General features: G+C 33.4%; 1 protein-coding gene across 4 annotated transcripts in view; it reads right to left on the reverse strand.

Moving 5' to 3' along the window:
- Window positions 1-12,311, reverse strand: part of LOC106874474 (protocadherin-17) — a 126,250-nt gene extending 113,939 nt beyond the window's left edge. The window contains exons 1-3 of one of the 4 annotated variants that reach the window (XR_016244366.1): window positions 11,364-12,311; window positions 5,890-8,322; window positions 4,121-4,258 (exon numbers count right to left, since the gene is read on the reverse strand). Coding sequence is in view for 3 of the 4 variants with exons in the window: in XM_014922211.3 (XP_014777697.1) it covers window positions 4,121-4,265; window positions 5,890-8,322 (2,578 nt within the window). In the remaining variant the exon portion in view is untranslated. Of the gene's footprint in view, window positions 1-4,120; window positions 4,266-5,889; window positions 8,323-11,363 lie in introns of all 4 variants that reach the window. The other 3 variants (XM_014922211.3, XM_014922212.3, XM_014922213.3) reach the window with 3 other exon arrangements.
- Window positions 12,312-25,000: the final 12,689 nt, after the last annotated feature.

A 25,000-nucleotide genomic window follows, 5' to 3' on the forward strand; every position in this document is an offset into this window, starting at 1 on the left:
TATTAGGAAGGGCATCCAACCATAGAAATCATGCTAGAACAATGGAGCCTGGTACAGCCCCTGGCCTTACTAGCTCTGGTCAAACCATCCAACCTATGTCATCATGGAAAATGGACATTAAATGATGATGACGACGACGATGATAATGATGATGATAATGATGATAATGATTCCTTTCTCACTTCCTTCAACCAATCTTGAGCACAACCTTCTCTCTTCTCTACGTCATCGTTTCCATCATCATTTAATGTTCACTTTCTCATGTTAGTTTAGGTTAGATAGAATTTGCTGAAGCAGATTTTTTTTTAGGCTTGGATGCCGTTCCTGTCACCGACCCTCACCTGTTTCCAAGCATGGCTGGACATGCTTTTCATGGAAGACAGGATATGAATAACATTGCTTGTATGACAGCAATGCCCATCTACAGCCATCACATGATGTCAAGACACGGGTATGCACATGCACACACACACACACACACACAGACATACGCACATGCAGTTATGCAACACAAATTAGCACTTAATCCAATACTGCATAGTTGGGAAGCAAGTTTCTGAACTACACAGTCAGTCTTAAAGATAAAAATATAAAACACATTCACATACACATTAATGTGTGTGTGTGTGTCTGTGTGGATACATTGAAATCTGTAGAATTTCAACAGTTTCTAACCACTGATTTCCACTCACAAGTTATTGGTCAACACTACTTGATACAGTAAATAAATATGTATATTTATATATTTATTGGAATTTATATACCATGAATAGGAATCACTTCTACCACTTCTACTCACAACTTACCCTGGATAATGGAACTGCAACTCTAACATCATTATACATTTTCATTTTTATTTCTACATTCATTCTCCTATTTCTCTTTATACTCCTTACTCGCTTCCTTTTCCAAAATAACTCCTCATATTGAACTCTAATATTTTCCTCTATTTAACCATCACACATTGTCTCTGATGAAGGGATACTCCTAATATCTCAGAATATATATATATATATATATAATCACAGGTGCAAGAATGGCTGTGTGATAAGAAGTCTGCTTGCCAACCACATGGTTCTGGGTTTAGTCTCACTGCATGATGCTTTGGGCAGTGTCTTCTACTATAGCCTTGGGTCTACCAAAGTTTTGTGAGTAGATTTGAATGGTGGAGCCTGCTGAAAGAAGCCCTTTGTATCTATATCTATAAAACTCAAAATATCTGTGTGTGTGTGTGTATGTATGTGTATACTTTTTATACGTTTCCACATTTTTCACATGATTTTGATGAAATTCTTTTTATTAAATGGCAAATTTACCCAGGCAGGTCACTGCTGCATTACTGATGCCTAGAGATACCCCTTTCAATAAAACTGAAGGGACCCCATCACTTTTTGCAAAAAAGGCAAAAGGTGCACACAAAAAAAGTTTTTACAGGAACGTCTGATTTTTATAATCTTGGTCTCAAAAGGATTGTCATGTTGCGATATTTCAGACAAATACTTTGACACTATCTTGGGGCCTCACATTTCCAAGAAAATTGTGGAAAACTTTGAAAAAAATCGATTTTTCGCCTTTTTGCAAAGTTACACAGTAGAAAACTTTTTACTAGAAGGTCAATTTCCTCATGTTATTGAAGCAACAATTCTTATGGGTTGTGGCATCAGTGACAATGTCTTTATACCCAGGATACCTTTTACTCCATCAGATAAGCAATGTCCCTGTCCCCTTGCATCGATTTCAGTTCCCTCTTTGACTTTGCCTTGCCATGTCCATCAACAAGTCCCAAGGTCAAACACTAATAACAACAGGCCTCCATTTAGGCCAACCATGCTTCTCACACGGCCAATTATACGTCGGTTGCTCAAGAGTCGGATGCAAAAAAATTCCTTTTTGTGTTTGGACTTGAACGCCAAAACAAAAGTTGTCATCTACAGTGAGGTGCTGTAGGCCATCCAACATACTGCAGCTTCCCTGCCGAACAGGTTTATGGTGCGTGAGTACTATTGTCATTCTTTCAAAATTACCTGTTTTTCTTAAGTCTTTTTTTAATTTTGTCCACTGCAGCTTCTCAGTCTCTTTGCAGATGGCTTGAGTTTTGGCATTACTGCATTTTATGTGAGCGAAAAAGGATGTTTATACCTGTATACGGTTAACAATCCTTTTCAGGGCTATTGTGAGAACGATAGCACAGCCCTTTTCAGTGCTACTTTACATTCAATTGTTGCACCCCCTGAGATGCTCTTGTGGCTTCTCCAGGGCTTTTCACCCTGTTGTTACTACTTTATTTAAGGCCTATGGGAAAACTCACTTCTTCCTCAATCTCAATGTTTGCAACTTAACACAAAAAATATTCAAAGAAATGTACAACAACAAAACAAAAAATGGTAGAGCCTATTAAGACCATTGCTGAGTATTTAATACCCAAGCGACACCGAGTAATCCTGCTAGTATATATATATCTGTATATATATATATGTGTGTGTGTGTACTCAAATATGTGTGTGTGTACATGTATGCATAGCAATGCACATACTTAAAATAACATGTTTATGGGTGCTGTTATTTGCTTGTATGTGTATTTCTGTGTTTAAGTGCAGACGTAGGTGTGTATACCAATGCTATATATTATTTTTGTAATTCATTTTCATTCTTATTCTTGTAATATCATTATCAAATATTAGATAATCTTAGAGGTAGCAGCAACACCAGCAGCAGCAGTAGCAGTGGCGGCGGCAGTGGTGGTGGTGGTGGTGGTGGTTACGGTGGTGATAGTGGTAGTAGTAGTAGTAGTAGCCAACTTAACTTCATCACCATCATGCTGAATGCTGTTATTGCACTGATAAATGGTTAATATTATCAGCACTGCTACCACCAACAACACTACCACTACAACCACCACCATCATCACCACTACTACTACTACCAACACCACTGACAACCTCACCAACAACACCATCTCTGTCACTGACACCACCACTATCATTACTACTACTACTACTACTACTACCATCAACAACTACAACATTATCACTATCAACTTCACCAATAACAGTACCACTATCAACAACATCATCACTACCATCAACAGCAACACCACCATCAATACCACCACCACTCCTACCAACAACAACACAACCGACAATACCACCACCACTACCACTTCCATCAACAATCTTACCACCAGCAATACTGCCTCCACTACCATCACCACCACCATGTCTATCATCTTCCTTCTTATTTCATTATAATACTATCTTGATTAAAAAAAATGTAATTAGAATATCAATCTGATGGATACCCAAGTTTTAACTCAGTCTAATCATTGTTCCCATCAAGGGGCCTCTCTATCACAGGTTCCAACTCCCAAATGTATTGATATCAACAAAGAGAAATTTCTGGTAAAGCAATAAGAATCAATGAAATTCTGTAGTTCCCATTAGAATTAATGAAAGTACTAAAAGCAAACCATCTACTCAACATACAATTAGCCTTACAAATATTTGATTAGTGCTACGATAACAGAACACCGGAGAGCTTCTGAGAACAACCAAACTCATTCATCAATTAAAAGTAATGTAAATGATACATCAGCATTCAGTAACTGATTGCAGAAAGAAACCTCTTAAGACATTAATATCTGTTATAGCAAGAATGCTCTAAGTAAAAGCTCCACTAGATAATTTGTGAAAGCAAACCAAAACTAGGTAATTCTAGAAAACTATAACTTAATATTTTACCACACTAGGAGTTGCTATGATAAAGTAAATGTCATTAAGATTTAACAAAAATTTGGAATGCCTTAGGCAAGTTACTTCCACTTTCAGAGCTACATGTTGTGTGTCAATGATGAATCTTTGAAAATAAGTCATTTTGATTTGAAAAGAAGTTTAAATTTTCTAAAATGTATAAAACTGTGTACATAAGGAGAAAATATATCATTTTAAAATATTGATTTAATGAGTTTTAGTGTCATTTTCCTTTGTTTTTGTTATTTTTGTAGTGAAATCATTTACATACAACTGTGAAGGCATAAGATAAAAAGGTGCTAAGAATTGTTAAATTACATGAATAAAATGTTGGTACATCTGTTTGAGTGTTCTTAATTTGTAATTTGGCATACCTGGAAGCTCTTCATAGTGTCCTGTGTCACCTTCACTTAAACCATGTCCACTATCAGCACAAGAAGATATTGCAGATAATTCACTAATACGTTCTGGGACTGTAACTGTATTGTCTTTTTTACCAACACCAGATATCACTGAAGACTCATGTGAAGAAAAGGAGAGAAGTTTCAGAAAACAACCTCACAAAATACAAAAATCTGATTGCATGATAAGATTACAAGAATCTGATTATAGAAAAAATATACACATCATTGCATAATGGGATACCATGCATATCACACAAGAAGGTATCAAACCGGATAATATAACAGTTATGATAACATGGTTGTAAAACAGCATATCATTTATAAAAATATTATATATTGTGTTTTACCCATGATGCTTAGGTGTTGCTCGCAAGCAAGTATGATCTGGTGGCTTGTACCACAGTTCCACAAATTGTTTTAGGTGTCTATGTAGCCATAAGCAGATATATATCCTTTCAGTCCTTCTAATCTTGACTCAGGTGAACATTATGACCATGAAAGCTCGAGGGAAAGAGGTCAGCTGCTATTAATTTTCATCTGAATAAATTTGAGCAGCATGAAATCATGTCTTGCTCAAAGACGATGCAATTCCTGGCCAAGGAATCATACACATGACCTTATGACCATGAGCCCAACATCTTAACCATTAGGCCACATGCCTCTACTCCTCAATAACATGCAGTAAAACAGTATATTATTTATGAAAAGATAAAATATTACACACTCTGTCACCCTTGCCATCATAAATACCACTAAGAAATACCATCATGAATATTGTAATTAATTAAATAGCAAATAGATGGTTATGCTTTTGTTTTCTTATTGTTTCTTATTTTTAGCAGTAGCTCTCCCTTTAAACAACTATTTTCCTGAAGTTTTAAATCCATCTTTAATTCATTTGTTAATGGAAACCATTCCTTCTATTCTCATCTTATGCTCACATCACTATAGTCTTCACTTTACAAACAGCACTTATTTCCTTAACTACACTTGGCTCCTTATACCAGAGACTCACTTTATAAATATACCACATTATACTCATAATAAGGTGTGAGAAGATATATTAATCTAATTTCAGTGATGAGGGAAATATTTTTGACAAAGTCTATATTTTCCACTATAGTTTTACAACCACAAAGTGCCATACTTCCCAGTTCCTCTCCTTGCATTTTACTCTTTCAGATGAAAAGTAAAACCTAAACCAGAAAAATATCATCTTAAAAATATTGTTTCACATAACATGATATCACACAGCAGGATATCATGTAAGTCATTGTACAATATAACGTTATATCAGATGTCATCATCATATAGCATGACTTCACATAACAACAATACTATATATGAAATCTTTATAATATGAGATGCATTGAAATTTTAGAAACATATTAACTGCCTGCAGTCCTAAAGTTGTATTATTTGAATTAAGAAAATGAGAAATGCTAATTATTTTTAATTTAAGTTTGCATCATATTAAAATAAGAATTAATTAATTACCTTTCATTACAAGAAGAAAAACAAAAAACTTTTCCATAGAATTATTGAAAAATTCTAATAAAATGTTCATCAATGAAAGCATGACTTAAAGGTGAAGAGTATTTTAATTTGCCTTCTGTTATGTAAATAACTTTAAATTAGTTGAGTGTAGAATTGTTTAATGTATGCCTAGAGGTTTTGTTGTTTATATTTCACAATCTTCCATGCATAGATGTAGCTGTATCATTATTTTAAGGACATACCTGATGTGTCCATTCTGTAATATCCTGGAGATGTATTCCTGAATTTGAAACTTTCCAACTATGTCCTGATTCATAACCTGACTGTGGTTCTCGTCTTGGTAATGTTGATTGTGAATTTCTTGTATTGGCAAGATCTGTTACCATAGTAACTGGGGCATCATATTGAGGTGATATTTGTTCACAAACATAACCTGATTGTATTCTTTGATCTAAAAATTTGTTAGAATCATTCACACCACCATGATATTGGACATTTCGGCGATTTTTTCTATGAATAATACAGATTGCCATAGAAACTACAATAGCTATTGATATTATTACAGCCGCAACTACAATAATAATCACAAGGTTTAGATGTATTTTATCATCTGACTGTGTGTCTATTGCTGTGAACATTTTTGAAGTCTTATTACTAACAGTCAGTATTAGTGAAAGATAAGTTGTTGCAGAGAGCACTGGTATGCCACCATCTTTCACAACAAGTTGAAGATCATATGATCCAGCATCATTTTGATAGACAGGTCGGGAAAAAGACATCACACCTGTGTATGGGTTCACTGTGAACAATTGTTTATCATTTCCCCCTTGAATTTCATATCGTAGAAAAGCATTGACATGACTGTCTCTATCAGAGGCTCTTAATGTTGTGATGTCATGCGTGCTTTTGGGTTGGTAATAAATATCCAGTCTGAAAGGGTTGACACTAGGAAATGTGAAATAAGGAGCATTATCATTTTCATCCATGACTTCCACAATAACCTTTGCAGTATTGTTAAGTGATGGTGAACCATTGTCTTTTACTATAACTTGCAATTCATAAATATCTTGTTTCTCTCGATCTAGTGACTGTGTTGTTGAAATAAATCCAAAATTAGAAATCTTAAATGGAAGCATGTTTCCTTTATTGCTGAACAAAAAATATGACAGTTGACCTCCAGCTCCCAGATCAGGATCAGTAACTTTTATGAAGCCAATTGGAAAATTTGGCTTCTCGTTTTCATAGGTAAGAAATTTGAAAGTGTCTTTCATAAATTTGGGTTGCATATCATTGATGTCAGTGACTTGAATTGAAAACCTTTTAGTTGTTTCCAGAGATGGTGAACCTTCGTCTTCACATACAATTGTAAAATTTATATGGCTCTCTGTTTCTCTGTTTACTTGACTCTTTATCACAACTTTGTATTTGTTTTTCCCTAAGCTTTGAAGTTGCAGTTTATCATGATGAAGACTGCATGTCACTTCTCCATTATGTCCACTGTCACTGTCAGTTACCTTCACATAGGCTATGAAACTACCAACTTTGACACCCTCTGAAATAGTAACTTTGTTGCCTTTAGATTTGGAAACAAATTTCATTTCTATTTGTGGTGCGTTATTTTGCTGGTTGATCACATTTATAAGAACAATTGTAGTTGAACTTAAAGGTGGAACTCCACTATCAGTTGCTTCAATGAAGAGCTTATATTTTTGCCTTCGTTCAAAAGAAAAGTTATCCCATAGGAAAATTTCTCCAGTTTGTTCATTTAGGTTAAAATATGATTTTGCAAGTTCTGAAGTTTCAGAGCTGAAATGATATGTAATTTGGCCATTTTTTCCATGATCTAAATCATTAGCAGACAAAGTAAGAATCGGTATATTTTTCTGGTGTTGGTTATTGATAGTAACATTGTAAGTGTTCTGAGTGAAAATTGGGGAATTGTCATTTTCATCTTTAATGTCTATTAGAACTTTTAAAATTCCTTGTTTGGAAGGAGATCCTCCATCATTTGCAATAACACGGATACTATAGTTGTTCTTCTGCTCTCTGTCAAGCTTTTCTTTCAGAATGATACCAAGTTTTGAAGTTCCATCGACTTTTTTGGAAACTGATAAAATGAATGGGTCACTCACACTCTTGTCAAGTCGATAAGAAATTTTAGAATTAGAGATACCATAATCTCTATCAACAGCATTTGGTATTGATTTAGTTGTACCTTTGCCATCTGTTTCTGAGAACTGGAGATGGATTTCTTTATTTGGAAACATTGGAGAGTAGTCATTGATATCTTCAATGACTATTTTGATTTCTAATATTTTGAAGAATGACAACTTGTGTTGAACTGCAACTTCTACCATTTTAAAACATTTAGCGTTATATTTGCACAGAGACTCAGTATCCAAGATTTGAGCTGTATATAGTTTCCCGACTTCAGTCACATTAAATAGGTGATTATTTCCATTCAAGTTTTCATGCAATTGACTGAATGTAATCAAATTCCTGTCTTGATGTGGAAAACTGTCAGCAAATTGTGTATCAGCAGCTATGTCCCCAATGTAAGTTCCTGGGGACATTCCTTCTTCTACATAGTAGATAAGGTCTACACAATGAGAAGGTTCTAGAAGAAACAGCCATAAACACAGCTGAGCCAACATAACCTTGTGGAAATTTTTCATCTAGAATAAATTAAAACCATTTCAATCAGTGCTTTCAGAAATTACAACTATACATGAAAAGTTGGTATATTAAACAGACTTCTAAGATCTCATGGTTATTTTAACAAATAATAATAATAATAATATATGCTCATGTTGCCTTTGTAAATACAAACAACTACAAAATAATGTGTTTTTTTTAAAATATTTCCAAACACAAAATTATCTTTTCATTATTGACAAAGATGGAATTGTTGAGAAGAAAGTATAAAATAAGAAGGAGGATATATATATATATATATATATATATATATATATATATATGTTTATACATATAAAGATAAAAATATTAGCTCCATTTCTTTCTTTCTTTCTTTTTTCTTTGCTTTCCTTCCTATTATTGAGCAAGGCAACAATTACAATCCATTTTGCCAGAAAGAAACTTTACAGCAATTCAAAATGCTTAATTCCCCACATCTTTCTCATGCTGTTTGTAAGCTTTTGAAATGTGCATTTCTGTTGTCATTAAAAGATCTTTTCACAGGAATATTGCAGAGAAAGGAAACGAATTTAGGAAAACGTGCTTGTTAAAAAGATAAGAAAAATAAAAAAGGAAACATTCTTACAGTTGATTTGAAAGACTTGAAAGCTTACAAAAATGACAGCATATTTCACTATTGAAAATATCTTTATTATATACATTAAAATAATACATCACACATTTCAATTCTTGTTGGTTAAATGTGTGCATTATTCTTTTAAAACAAGCTTATTATATATATTTTTATATATGTATACATATATCTATCTATCTATATCTATCTATCTATCTACCTATATCTATATCTATATATATATATATATATATATATATATATATATATATATATATATATATATATATAATTTTAATGCTGTTTACAAGAGAAAATCTCTTATCTATATTGTGTATACTGGAATGCAAACTAGCCAAGAGTTTTCTTATTGAAAACTACCAAACAACAAGAATAATAATAATGATAGTAATAATTATAAGAAACAATATGAGAGAGAAGTGGAGCAAGAAACGGAAGGAGGAAGAAAAGGAAGAAAAAGAGGAAAATGGGGGAGAATGAGAGGTAAAGAGGAAAAAGTGAAGGAGGGAGAATAATCATATAGACAATGCTTTAATAACAATAGCAGATTTACATAGTTAAGATAACATCAAAATCTTGTCAAAAGAAATCTTGATAATGTAGTTTTAACAAAAAGTTTTTTAAAAAGACCATTCAGGTGTTATTAACAAACATTTTGACAGCTAAGAAAATAAACGATTGTAAAGTTGCAAGATATTAATTCACTTTTACTTTAAGAGATGGGTGGAATGAACCATATCAAGAAAATACTTTAAAAACTAGAGACTTAATAGAAATAAAAAAAAAAATACTACTTTATTTTGCAAAATTAAATTAAAAATTACTAATAAAATTGAAGTAAAAGAAGATGCATTGGGCAAAAAATAAAGAAAAGAAATTCTTAATAAAAGAACAAAAAAACTTCCATTTTATTAGTTTTCAGTGCAATATGAATCAGTCCTACATGTATTTGAAGTATGTTTTTTTTTTTTACAATTTTGGTATATGTACATATATTCACAAAGATAAATGCCAATGTTTTATGTTCTTCATGGATATATATATATATATATATATATATATATATATATATATATATATATATATGCATATATATATGTATATATATATATATGCATATATATATGTATATATATATATATATATATATATATATATATATATATATATATGTATATATATATATATATATGTATATATATATATATATATATATATATATATATATATATATATATACAAACACACACACACATATAGATATGTATATATATACATATATTACTATACATACTCAAATGTATACACGGACACACTCACACACACGCACATATGCATATTAATAAACAAATACACATGAGTGTGTGCATGTGCATGTGCATGTGTGCATGCATGAATGCAAGCACCTGTTTGTATATGAGCGTGTGTGTTTGTGTACGCCTCTGAATAAAGAACAAGCATACAACTAGTTAAATCTGTTTGAAATTAAATTGCTTTTTTTAGAATTAAACACCTAGCAATTACATTACAGAAAATTCTTCAGAAGTCCAAGTTAATTAATGACAGAATTTTTTTTTTCCAACTTTTCTTTTATATCTTTGGACAAGCATAAATATATTTTCAAAAATCTCAGTAGTTAATACTGCATAAAAATAGTAAATTATTCCACAAAGTGATATTTATATATAAGAATTTAAATATCTTTTAAAGTATAACTTTTTATGTTTGTAGATTATCAAATTACTTTTATTTTAAATAGGTTGACTGTATGTAGCGAATGAACAATTCTATCTATATATGTGAATTTCTCAAGCAGATAAACTTTGCACTTTATATACAGACTTTTCAATAGGATGACATGCCAACACACAGATCAATAACATACTGCAATGGCACGTATTTCTTAGATATTTCTTAACAGATTGATGCATAACTTTGGACAAGCTTATATAGCCTTATGGGCTAGAGTAACAGAGGGTATTTAGTATAATTTACAAAAGAAACAAAACAGCCGCCTGTGTTATTTTATAAACTGAGTATGCTTAGTTTGATATGTGATATATATTATACTGTTATAATAATAATAATAATAGTAATAATAATAATAATAATAATAATAATGATAATAATAATAATAACAATATCTACTTCTCCCATTAGGAGTACAAAACATAAACAAGCAGGTAAGTAAATAGACTATATTATTCACAATGTTATGATAAAAGAAATTTTATAGAAAGAAAATACACATGATTAGTGACTGACAGTACAAAACATAATATTTTACAATTAATGATTGGTAGTGTATTATTAGTATTGTATATATATATATATATATATATATATATATATATATATATATATATATATATATATATATATGAAAGAGAATGAATGGTATAAAAATTAGCAAGAAAAGCTACTCACCAATGCAGATAAAATCCTCCAAAGTTTATCGTTAGATGTGATGTGTATCCTGCTGTAGAGTTAGTTCTATCGTTACTACTGCTGATATGTGCTGCCAGTACAGTGTGGCTTGGTCTGTGTTGTTGTGTGAATATGGGAGAGTGGTCCGCAGCTCTACCAAATAGGGTGTGTATGTAATGTTTGCTGCAGCCAATCATTGGCTGTTTGTGGTTCCTATGGAAGGGAAATAAAAACCCTGCCCACCCCTAACTCTCAAAACACACAAGTAGATTAAATGAAGAGTTGATCGAATTCAAATAATATTTGTGAATGTCTCCATACAAGTTCATGTTTATGAATTTATAGATATGCTATGTGTTTATACACACAAAACTACTGCATGCACACACACACACAGGTTGTACCTGTGAACATGTGCTTGTGTTGAGATGTAAATTGTCAGATATAGAAGCTAACAAAAATGTATTAAGGTATACATTTGTTCATACACACACACACACACACACACACACACACACACACACACACATACACACATACACACACACACCTGCGCATGCACACATACACACACATACTGACACACACATATATATATATATATAAAGAGAGAGACACCAACATTCATATACACACATGCACAGATATATATATATATACACACACACACGCACACATACACACACACATGTACATACATATATGTATATATACACATAGGCAAGCATATATGCATATACACATATAAATGAATATTTGTTTATATCATAAGTGTATGTCTATCTGTATATATGTGTGTGTGTGTGTGTGTGTGTGTGCAATACACAAACACACACACATGTGCATCAATGAATGAATGTGTATATATGAGTGTATACATATATCTCTGTATATATAAACAGTGCTTATTTACTTTTGTAACAAATTATATACATAACTTGTGCACACAATAGTGTCAAACATACACACACAAACAATGATTGCTGCACACATGCAAACATATATACATACATATGTGTGTGTATACATACATATATATATATATATATATATATATATATATATTTTTTTTTTCCCTTCTTTAATGTCTTATACATACATACATATATGTGTGTGTGTGTGTATGTATGTACATATGTATATATATATATAAACAGACACACTTTCACACACAGAAACAGACTGATGGAATGGAGGAGGAGGGGTAAGAGGAGGAAAAAAATAGAATGGGAAAATTCAAGATACATATGTACAGTCAATTGATCTAAGTTAATCTTATGCATTAATTGGCTATTTCATTCTCCACTTGAAATTAGTTTTTTAATAAAAGCTAATTATAAATTACCCTTCAGAGTAAAATCTATTGAATTCTAGATGAAAAAAAAAAGAAGACCAAACAACAAATAAAATATCTAAAATAGCTTCAAGAACAAATTATTATTATTACCAGCCTGTTACTTTTAATTCACAGAAAAAGAAACACACACACATGCATATATACATACATACATACATACATGATTTAAACTAGAATTTCATTGTAGTCTGCATTTCGACTCATTTTTCTATCCACATGTTTTACAAAGTTTAATAACATACAAGATCTGAAATGTTAACCTCTAAAACGATTATACTGATGCATACCAAAAATTAAAGAAAATAAAGACATATCTAAAAACAAAAAAACAAAAACAAAGCAAAACAAAAAGGAAAAAAAAAGCCTCAATCCTATCTTGCCCTTCACCTCAGTATCACATGGGAATTAATGGTCAGCAGACAAAATAAAAGTTGTTCTCTTTGCATAACTAATATAATTATTGTTGTTGTTATCATCGTCACCATCACCACTGAGGTGGCAAGTGGACAGAATTGTTAATGTGTTGAATGAAATGCTCAGGTTTCTATTTTTTATGTTCTGACTTTGATTTCTGCTGAGATTAGCCTTGCCTCTCATCCTTTTGGGGTCAATAAAATAAGTACTAGTTGAATGCTGGGAAGCAATGTAATTGATTTACTGCTTTCCTAAAATTGCTGGCCTTGTGCTAAAATTTGAAACCACCACCATCACCACTACCCCACCACCATTACCCTTTCCCTACCACCATCACTCCCCATCATCATCATGATCATTTATTATTATTGCTGTTGCTTTTGTTGTTGTTATTAGTTTTGTTTCAGGTTGGAAATGTTTAGGAAAATATTTATAAAGAGAGAGAGGAGAAAGATGAAGATAAAAGAAATATATTTTGAAAAGACCTCAGGGTTATATTTATAAACTTTTGTGAAAATAGATATCTTTGAAAGAAATAAAAATTTAGGAATTGCAAACATATTTATTCTTCATATAGTTTCTTTTTTTTTTTTTTCTGTACAAATAAATTTTCAGAAATTTATCTATATGTCTGTCTGCATACACAAACACGCACACGCGCACACACACGCACACACACACACACACACACACACACACACACACACACACACACACATAGCACACACACACACACACATACACACACACACACACATATATATATATATATATATATATATATAAATAGATAGATAGATAGATATATGTATACATATACACACACATATATATAAATGTATGTACCTGTATATAGATATGTGTGTGTGTGTGTGTGCGTGCATGTATGTGTGTATATATATATGTGTTTGTGTGTGTGTATATATATATATATATATATATATATATATATATATATACACCCATATGGTGTATATTGTATATATATGTACTGTATATACATACACACATATATATGGTTTATTTTGTGTATTTTTTTTATTACTTTCTTTTAAGCGAGCTTTACTTTCTCAGCATCAAAATAATTAGATCCAAATTGAGGATTGATAAAAAAAAAATAATAAACACCATTCTAGAATATTGCATCTTAAAAATCCTTCAAGCACAAACAGAGTCAAAAATAAGCAGTAAATGAACAAAGTGTAAGGCAATGTAGCTTCAAATAGATATAGCATAACAGATTGCTACAATAAGGAATGATTGACAGTTTAGAAATAAATATATAAAAACTTTTATTTATAAATTTGAATGATATTCTTTATTTTTTCTTTGTTTGTTTGTTTCTTCATCTTCCAAGTGATCATATGATAAAGAAAATTATCAGTTATTTTTAATATCGATTTCAGTTCATGTACATCTGAATATGGTTATTTTATTTGTTGCTGCTGTTTTATGAAAAGAAATGACATTAAAATCAAGATATTTTGATTGTGACATGTATCATAAATGCTATTCCATAGATTTTATTTTGCAGGAGTTGTTATCGATCTATTATTTGCAGCTTTCCCTCTACCCTTTCAAATTTATCCACCGCACTGCTTTTGCTGATATTGTCCGCTAGTTTGTTCTGCATCACCGCCTTCAGTTTGAACGATTCTTGCAGAACACTTTTACTTGCATGGACTTGGAAAATAATCCCCTCTCCCATTTGCTCTCACGCTAATCTGGTGCCTAATCTCCTGGAAGAGGCTTGCATTGAGTCTTGAGACATTATTCAGAGTCTAACAGACTCCAATAGCAACTCCCCAGCTGCAGCAGTCAGGCAAAGATGGCAGTTGGCATATTCTGAAGTGCACAGCTCATCATGAGGTTTAGATTTGATTCCATACAGTTGAACTGCTTCCAAGGAATTTACATTTTTTGCCAGATTTTGTTACCATGCTGCTTCTGCATATTCTAAATGTGAATGTATCTAGTTTTAATACAGACCAATTGATATATCTTTCTCTTGGCTGACCACTGCTGGACTCAACCAGCAGAGCATTTGATTGGCTTTGTTAATGGCGTAAATCCTCTTACCATTTGCCTTAGATCTCTTTCAATCAATACTATGAGGTCTTACCCTATATCACTGTCTTCTAGTGTCTTCTAATTGATTGCATTGAACACTAAGCTACATTTATTGAAAACTGCCACCTTCTATCCTGATCAGAAACAGCATGGTTGATTTAAATACCACTGCTCCAGTAAAAGCCGTTCTAACTTTAGGTTAGGAAAGTAAATAATAATGCCAATATCTTTGCTATTTCATGTTTTCAATATTATTTTCCCTGATATCTATTTACATATAGACTTACGCAGATGAGTTAACATTCAAACTGGTTAACCTACTGACCTGAATATTCAGTTCAATATATTCTGAGTTATATATATATATATTTCATTTACCATGTTTAGTAATAGAATTCTTTGAAAATTAATATAATTTTCAGGAACATAAATTGAAAGTAGAGTATAAATTAGGTCAAAACACCAATGTTTTCATTTATTGTCTATAATTTTTTCCTTCTGTGAATTTGGAAAATTTTTTTGAAAGGATTGAGATTTCTATTTCATTTAATCTAAATAGTGTGGATGAGTTTTAGCTGTAAATAGTGACAGTCAGAAGAAGAACTACAACTAGAGAGAATGTGTAGAAGTTGAGAGATGGCTGCATCAGTGCTAACTTCTGAATAATACTAGCAAAGGCTCATACAGTCACTGATAGCGTGTTTGTGTGTGTATTTGATAATGGTAATAATTACCAGCATCTTTGCCGTTGTTTTAATCCCAGATTTTTCATATTGGCATTAGTTGTGCTTCCAAACTTGTCATTCAGCTTCTGTAGCCTTTTATATTATGCATCCGCTGGTGAACTAAGACAGGGTAAAATACAAAAATCAAGATAAATGGTGATGGTCACCATTGGCAGCAATTTGTCAAAAGCAGAGTTTAGTAAATACAAGTGGCTTGAGGGATGAAGAATATACTGATTTGGACCCTTGTTGTCCTTCATATGAAATTGCAGAAGCTTTAACAAGGTTCTTGGGGCACAATACATTTAGAATAATAGAGACTTAAAGATAACTTCTGTAGAGCAGAAAAATGGCATGGTTTTTATATACATTATAGTAATTCTCTCTCTCTCTCTCTCTCTCTCTATATATATATATATATATACACACACACACATATATATTAAGAGATTGAGAGAGAGAGAGAGAGAGAATTCTCATGGGTATATAGAAACCATGGTGTGTGTTTTTCTGCTCAGCAGAAGTTGTATAATACAGATAAATTGAATTACTCTCTCTCTTTCTAGTGACTCTAATTTGACAGAGGTATTTCTCTTTAGTAAAAATTAAGCAATAAGATTCTTATTTCTGAGCTTTTCACTTTTTAGAACAAAATATAGCTCCACTTTTTAAAAAATTCTGTTTATCTTTATTTTTTGCTTCCCATGAAATCAATCAATGATCAATAATATCAGCCACTACTTCTCCATTGCTGAGTTGTATTTTGTATTTCTTAATAAGTTTTAGTTCTTGAATTTTCAATATCCAATTTTGTCAAATCTATCCAAATCCATCCTGCAATTTTGTTCAATGTCATCCTTGCTTTCTGTTATAGTCTCTTGGAATCCAATCTGTTAGCTTCCATTTGCATATACCATCAAACATCCATTTCAGTGCTTTTATAAAGTCCAGAATGTCATTTAGTTTTGTTTTCTTTTCTTGAATCAATTTCATTCTTTTCATTGTTCTTCCATACAAAGGTCGTTGGCACTCCGTCACTTACGATGTCGAGGGTTCCAGTTGATCCGATCAACTGGAACAGCCTGCTCGTGAAATTAATGTGCAAGTGGCTGAGCACTCCACAGACACGTGTACCCTTAACGCAGTTCTCGGGGATATTCAGCGTGACACAGTGTGTGACAAGGCTGAACCTTTGAATTACAGGCACAACAGAAACAGGAAGTAAGAGTGAGAGAAAGTTGTGGTGAAAGAGTACAGCAGGGTTCACCACCATCCCCTGCCAGAGCCTCGTGGAGCTTTAGGTGTTTTCGCTCAATAAACACTCACAACGCCCGGTCTGGGAATTGAAACTGTGATCCTATGACCACGAGTCAGCTGCCCTAACCACTGGGCCATTGCGCCTCCCTTCCATACAAAACCCACTCTACTTCTCAATATCTATAATTCTTTATAGGTTGACCATGAAGGCAGCAAGTTTGCAAAGTTCTAAGGATGTTGGATAAAACACCATGTGGTAGTTTACCAACTCTGAGTTTAAATCCTGCTGAAGTTAGCTTTGCTCTTGATTCTATTAGGCTGATAAAAATGTACAAATTCAGGACAGTGGAATGATAGAAGTATAAAAGAGAGGTGGGTCAGATGCTTTGCAGTATCTGATTCAGTTCTAAGGCAGCAAGCTGGCAGAACCATTAGCACACCTGGCAAAATGCTTAGTGGGATTTCATCCATCTTTAGATTCTGAGTTCAAAGTCTACTGTGGTCGACTTTGCCTTTCATTCTTTCAAGGTCGATAAAATAAGTGCCAGTCGAGCACTGGGATCAATGTAATTGACTTAGCCACTTTGCTGAACTTACTGGCCTTGTGCCAAAATTTGAAACTAATATCTATTCCAGTTCTTTGTATTCTGCAATGACACTAATACCAAACTATATCCATCCAATTTAGAAGCCTTTCCCTTGGATAAACAACAGTGTCATATATATATATATATATATATATATATATATATATATATATATATATATATATATATATATATATATATATATATATATATATAGAGAGAGAGAGAGAGAGAGAGAGAGAGAGAGAGAGAGAGAGAGAGCAGACTTACATGCATGAACAACAGATAGTCTTCCTCCGAAATAAATCATATATAGGCCTGCACATACATGTACAAATATATGAACAACATTCACTGATGGGACTCTATGCAAATTAATCAAACATTTCTGTACTGTAGATACTATTTACTGTGACCAATAGATAGTATCAAAATGAGAAACCAATGGAAACAGTTACCTTGATTTGATAGGAAGATCAACTTCATTGCAATGATGACATGACAAGGAACATCATTTTCAAATACTCTGTGAAAGGAAGAGTCTTGCTACAATTCATTCATACTATTGTTTTTTTTTTATATGAAATCCGCATGTAATGAATGTTAAATTTCTGAACCTCATTTACCCTGAGTAGATCTTATATAAATATGTTTAGAATTTATTCCTACACCTTTCTTTCGTGGCCTTACAGAATATAGTTACAGTTCAGTTGTTTGATTCTATAAAAATAGTTTACTTTAAGAGCTGAAAGAATATAATTTAATGCTGTATATATATGAAAGAGCATCCACATCATAGATCAAAAGAAGGTTCTAAATTGATGAAGTAACCTCTTATGGGCTGCTCGACTAGCTAGAAGCAACAGCTAAATTCTTTAAAACCACACTATCACCTCAATGAAACAACGTTAACCACATTGCATTATATAGTCTTAGATCACTTTTCCTGATCATAAAATTGGTCAGAATGGTAATGGCTAGATCACTTCAAATATAGGTCTACTTGATGAGAGCTGACTAGGGGCTGAACAACTATAACAGCAACACTGAGAGTAAGTCCCTGGCAAAGCATCTATTATACTGGCTAAGTTCTTGCTTGCACCATTTCCTTTTGATTCACTTATTCCTTGTACCTTCAAAATCCAACTAGATTCAATATCATGAAGAGGAAGGATCTTTCCTAGACTCGTTTGACCTTGAAATTCTATGCCAAGATGAAGACAAAAGCAATACCTTTAGCTGTGGCTCAGCATCATATTATACAATCTATTTGGTTCTTTTATTTACGTTTTATTTATTTTTATTTCAGTCATTGGACTGTAGCCATACTTGGGCACCACTTTGAAAGGTTTAGTCAAATCAACCCCAGTATTTATTTTAAATCTGGTACTTATTCTAGTGGTCTCCTTTTGCTAAATTGCGAAGTTACAGGGATGTAAACAAACCAAGACAGGTAAGCTTAAGCACAATAATGTGTAGCATGTTAGTTATGTCTATGCCCCTGCACACAATTTGTTCCTGGCAAATTTCTCCCCCACAACTGATCTTTGTAGCATTGCCTTCCCTCCACCCATCTTCATCTCTCATTACATTCTCCTCAGCTCTAGTTCCCACTCTCCTTTCACACTCTCATAAACTTACCTTCACTCAATCTGTGCCTGATGAATCTTCTTCCCCTTTCCCAACTTTTCAACTTGTATGTTAAAGCCTCACAATTATTCCTTTCACCATCACATGACAAAGGCTGGATCCCAACGGCTAACCTACGCTTCAATGTGAGAAAATACTTCAAGTCCAACAGCTGTTGACTCTCTGAAATTTTATATGAGGACAGCAATATTCTTCCCACACCTGAGACAGCAGTGTTGTTGCAGCACACATATGAAGTGGTATCGAAAAGTTCCCAGCTTTAATAAAAATAGCTTATTTAATATCATCTCCTTCCAAATAGTCACCTTGCACAACAATACACCGGTCCCAGCATTTGAAATCCGTGAGTTGAGGACTTTCTGCAGTTCACTCTTGATTTTGACAACAGTGTTAAAATGGCGACCTTTGAGCAACATTTTCATCTTGGGGGAAGAGATGGTAGTTTGCACGTACTGAATCTGGCCAAATAGGGTGGGTGCAGTTGTGATACCATGTTGTGTTTGGTGAGAAGCTTATGAATATGGTGAGACTGGTGACAGGATGCATTGTCATCATGAAAATTCAATTCTTCATGCTTCACAGATCTGGTCATTTTCACCGAATGTCCTTCCTCAAACACTTCAAAACATCATTGTCTGTCCTCCAGCGATCCTCATGCACAATCTGATGAATTTTCACCATATTTCTGGGGCTGATGCTCATGGCAGATCTTCCAGATCGCTCATTGTCTTTCAGAGATGCTCTTCTGCTTTTGAAGTGCCTGTGCCACATGAAACATTGCATACAACCCATTCCCTCATCACTGTAAGCTTACCAAAGCATGTTCAATGAATCTGTAACAGACTTCCTAGGTTTAATGCAAAATTTCACGTTGGCTCATTGTTTCAACTTCCTGTCTAAGACAAAAATCTAGTGTTCACATGATCACAAAAACACAAATTTCACAACTTGTAAAGTAAATGCAACACACAGACCACATGAAGGCCATTTACCACACAACCTCATGAAGGTCACTGCTAGCTCTCACTATGCATGCAATCATGTGCTGCCATCTGTTGGTATGTTACAAGACTAGTCTGGGAACTTTCTGATTCCACCTTGTAGACATTCTGAAGACTGCATTTCAACATAATCATCTGAATGACTGACATGAAATAACTCACCAAAGCATAATAACGGCCGTCCTATCTCTCTTTGAGTAAGACTCAGTCCTCCATCTACATATAGGAAGGTCAGTGAATAAGAACTGACTTAGATGACAATGACCTTCTGCCTTGATGACCCATGTTAGCATAGAAATTGGAAGTAAAAGGACGGTGATGATAATGATAATAGTGGTGGTGGTGATAATGAATACAAGCATTTCTGCTTCTCAGAGCTGCCTCATCTTGTGCCACCTCAATTCAGGTGATGGTTTGACCCTTTCAAATATAGACATCCCCACCGCCACTAATAACCACCATTACTGACTTTCCCTTTCCAAAATGTCTTCCTTCTAGAATTCTATCATTGCTTATATATTTTTTTAATATATTTATTTATTTACTGTTATTTGTTTATTTTTCCTGACGTCAACAGACTTGCAGTTATTCAAGAGCATATCCCATATGAGTCTCATCTGTCTTTAAAAAAAATGACCTTTCCCTAAGACAAAACTATTTAAAAAGTATAAGGGCAGGCATGGCTGTGCAGTAAGAAATTTGCTTCCTAACCACATGATTCCATGTTCAGCCCCACTGCATGGAACTAGGGTAAGTGTCTGGGCTGACCAAAACCTTGAGAGTGAACTTAGTAGATGGAATCTGAAAGGAGCTTGTCCTTTATATGTGTGTGTGTATATGATTGTGTGTGTATGATTGTGTGTGTATATGTGTGCATGTGTGTGCATATTGATGTGTCTTTGCTTTTGTGTTTGTGTTTGTACCCCACCACCTGCCTAACAACTGGCGTTGGTGTGTTTACATCCCATAGCTTGGCAGTTCAGCAAAAGAGGCCAATAAGATAAGTGTCAGACTTTACAAAAAACAATAATATGTACCAGGGTCGATTTGTTCAACTAAAATTCTTCAAGGTGCCCAAGCATGGCCACAGTCTAATGACTGAAACAAGTAAAAGATAAAAAATAAAGAAATAAAAAAATATAATAACATGGAACAGTCATTCAAAAATAGAAGACTATTAAATTTCATTATTGATCTCTATTTTATGATTATCTATGTATCTGTTGATTTGACCTCTCTGATAAAGATTGAGCTGAAATTGGTTTTACCTTATAAATTGCCAAATTATTATTATTATTATTATAATTTTTATATTGACTACTACTACTGCTACTACTACTACTACTACTACTACTAACCACTGAAAGTACATCTCATTGCAAAACTCATATCTGGAAAGGATCTGAAGTCAACAAAATATCTCATCTGTTAAACTACTTCTTAACTAAGTGTGAAAGTACAATTCTAGAAAATCTATAAAATTCTTGCTAGATTATACGAAACAATAAATTCTATCTGCTGGGAGCCACCAACCAGTTTGATATTATTTCGGATACTAATACATCACAAAAGCAACATCACAACTAGAAACTATTCAATATTACTTTATTCCAATACTTTTATTTCCCATTTATATAATTTTCTTAATTTTCCTTATTTACTTATAGTGTCACTGAAAGTCATCTTGTCATAGTTTGGTCTCTGTTAACCCTTTCATACCAATCATCTAAGATTGTATCTAGTTTTTAGTCTACAAAACATCTTGTTTTATAGTGTTTATATATTTGAATTGAAAAAAACCTTCCAATTTAATCTTTATTGCGCAGGAACTGAGTACTTGGTCCTGTGCATATGCATTTGTGATAGGGGAGCTGAGATGATCAATTTTTGATAATGTGGTACTTTCCGAAATTTTCCACATTTCATATGATTTAGAGTGCTCATTTTATTTTTACTCGCCAATAGAAAGAAGTTGGGAGAATTGATTTGTGTAGCATTAGCATGCTATATCAGCGGTAAAAATCTAACCAGTGCAGTGAAGGTTAATTTTAAGTAAGAAGCTTTTGTTGTGCTATGTTCCAAACATTAGAAACAAAAAGGAAAAACTTTGTTCTTTTACTAAATCCTATCAGCTCCTTAATTATTTTCAAAATGAATTGGAAAGTGTAAGCTATGGAGTGAAGAAAAGAATAACTAAGTCTCTGGCTTGATTTCAATCAATTTTCTGGAACAACTTTAGTCAGGAAAGGCATGAACATCTCTCTGGCTCAATTTCAAACAATATTCTAAAACAATTTCATTCAGGAATGGTATGAACATCACACTTTTACACCTTATATCTACATTTACTTCTACCTGTATATTTCTCTGAGTCTTCATGTCAATGTATTATTTATTTATAATCATGCATACCTTAAATTCAACCCTTTCAAAGCTGTCTGCTGTTAACATGCTATCGTCTTCTGTTCCTTCCTCTCTCTCTCTTGTTATTGTGCTCATCCCTAATGACTATTGATTTATTCTCCAATTTTTTTTTTTTTTTTTTTTTTTTTGCAAACATCTGGGTGTTAAATATTTTATTCTTGCATGATGGTCATTAGTAATAATTGTTGTGGCTGAATGGTCAAAGTGATTGCCTCTTCCAACTAACTTAACCATGCTATCACATTTGTGAACTAGAAAATTGGTTTTGCTGTCATTAATCATATTCTATTTCAATCCTTCATCATTGCTTTCTGTACATCTCTTAGCATATTTTGCAATTTAGTGAGCTACTGGAACACCAGTGAAAAACTTCCTCTTCGTGAAGTGTACTTGGAGAAATTTATTCTGGACAGACTAACCCTCTCCATACTAAAAGAACACAATAATTTATGTACATCTGTTTTCTTACTTTATGCAATGCCACACTTGTTTAAAGTAATAAATTGCACAGCTTACATGGTTTTAAAACTGGAACTAGAAGCACTAAGAGTTATATCTGGTGATGGACATGGCACAACACTTAGAATAAATTGTTACACAATTTGTAAGCTTTTATTAGTGTTGTACTAATAATGTATCATCATTATTATTGCCACTGACACCACCACAACCACCACCACCGTCACCACCACCATCACTATCATCACCATAAATATCACCACCATCAACCACCACACAGCTGCCACTGCCACCAACACAGCCACTATTGCCACCACCACTGCTACTGCTGCCATATATATGTGTGTGTAATTATACATGCATATATATATATATATATATATATATATATATATATATATATATATATATATATATACACACACACACACACACACACACACACACACATATCATCGTCATCATCATAATTTAATATCCATTGTCCATGCTGGCATGGGTTGGACGGTTTGATCAGGGCTGGTAAGCTGGAAGGCTGCACCAGACTCCTGTCTTATTTGGCATGGTTTTCTTCAGTTGGATGCCCTTCCTAATGCCAACCACTCTGTCGCAGGATTACTTATTTTTGCTAACTGAGTGAACTGGAGCAACGTGAAATGAAGTGTTTTGCTCAAGAATACAATGTGTCACCCAATCCAGGAATTGAAACCACAATCTTAGGCTCATGAGCCCGGCACTCTAACCACTAAGCTATGTGCCTCCAAGATAAAATAAAGTACCAGTTAAGTACCAGTGTCAATGTAATTGAAAGGCTCTCTCTCTCTCTCCTCAGAATTGCTGGCATTGAATGCCGCAGTGAACTGGTATTCCATTCTGGAGAAATGTGATATTGGTCACTCTTATGTCATGAAAACTGTGTAACTAGTTTTATGTGTTCTGTGGCTCAAGAAAAATGAAGTAACAAATAAAATTTTCTATATGAAGACACTGTATGAATATTTTATGGTAGTCAGTAGCAACAAAAGCGTTAATGTATTCCAATACAACATAGCTACAGGCTGCCCTTTGGCAAAGCATAGTACCCATTTATCTGCCCTACCAGAGATACCATGTAGTCATGAGAGTGCAGCACGATGGATTATGAAGAGGTAGTGGAAGAGCTCAACTGAGCCAACAGTGCTTCTTATATTGCTGCTGAGCAGAGGAATCCAAAATCAATGGTCAGGATCATCAAGCTCTATCAAGCAAGTAACTGCAATACATCCATAGTGGCAGTGTCCATGGTTGTGTAATCAGCTAATGAAAGAGTCATTATGACCAAAGCTGCTAATTCAAATTCATAATAATGGAATTGGATTGTGACAGAAAGTCATGGGAATCTGCAGAAGCAGTGAGAAAAGTAGAAAATTGACAGTACCCTTTGAGTTCCTGAGAGTCTTTTGGGTCTTTAGAATGTTAGATAGATTACCTCATAATATATGTTCTGACACTCAACACTCAGAGTTCAAATCCCTCCGAAGTCAACTTTTCCATCTTTTGAAGTCAATAAAAAGTTAGTCTAAGGCAGTGAACTGGAAGATTAGTAAAAGTTTCTGAAATATGCTTTGCAGTTATTTGCTCTGAGTTCAAATCCTGCCATAGTTGTAGACAATTTGGGGGGGTCTAGTTCCACCTTCTGGCTCTTTGGATTCCT

This window comes from Octopus bimaculoides, chromosome 14 (assembly GCF_046866305.1).
Source record: "Octopus bimaculoides isolate indiv1 chromosome 14, ASM4686630v1, whole genome shotgun sequence".
Classification (NCBI taxonomy): Eukaryota; Metazoa; Mollusca; class Cephalopoda; order Octopoda; family Octopodidae; genus Octopus; species Octopus bimaculoides.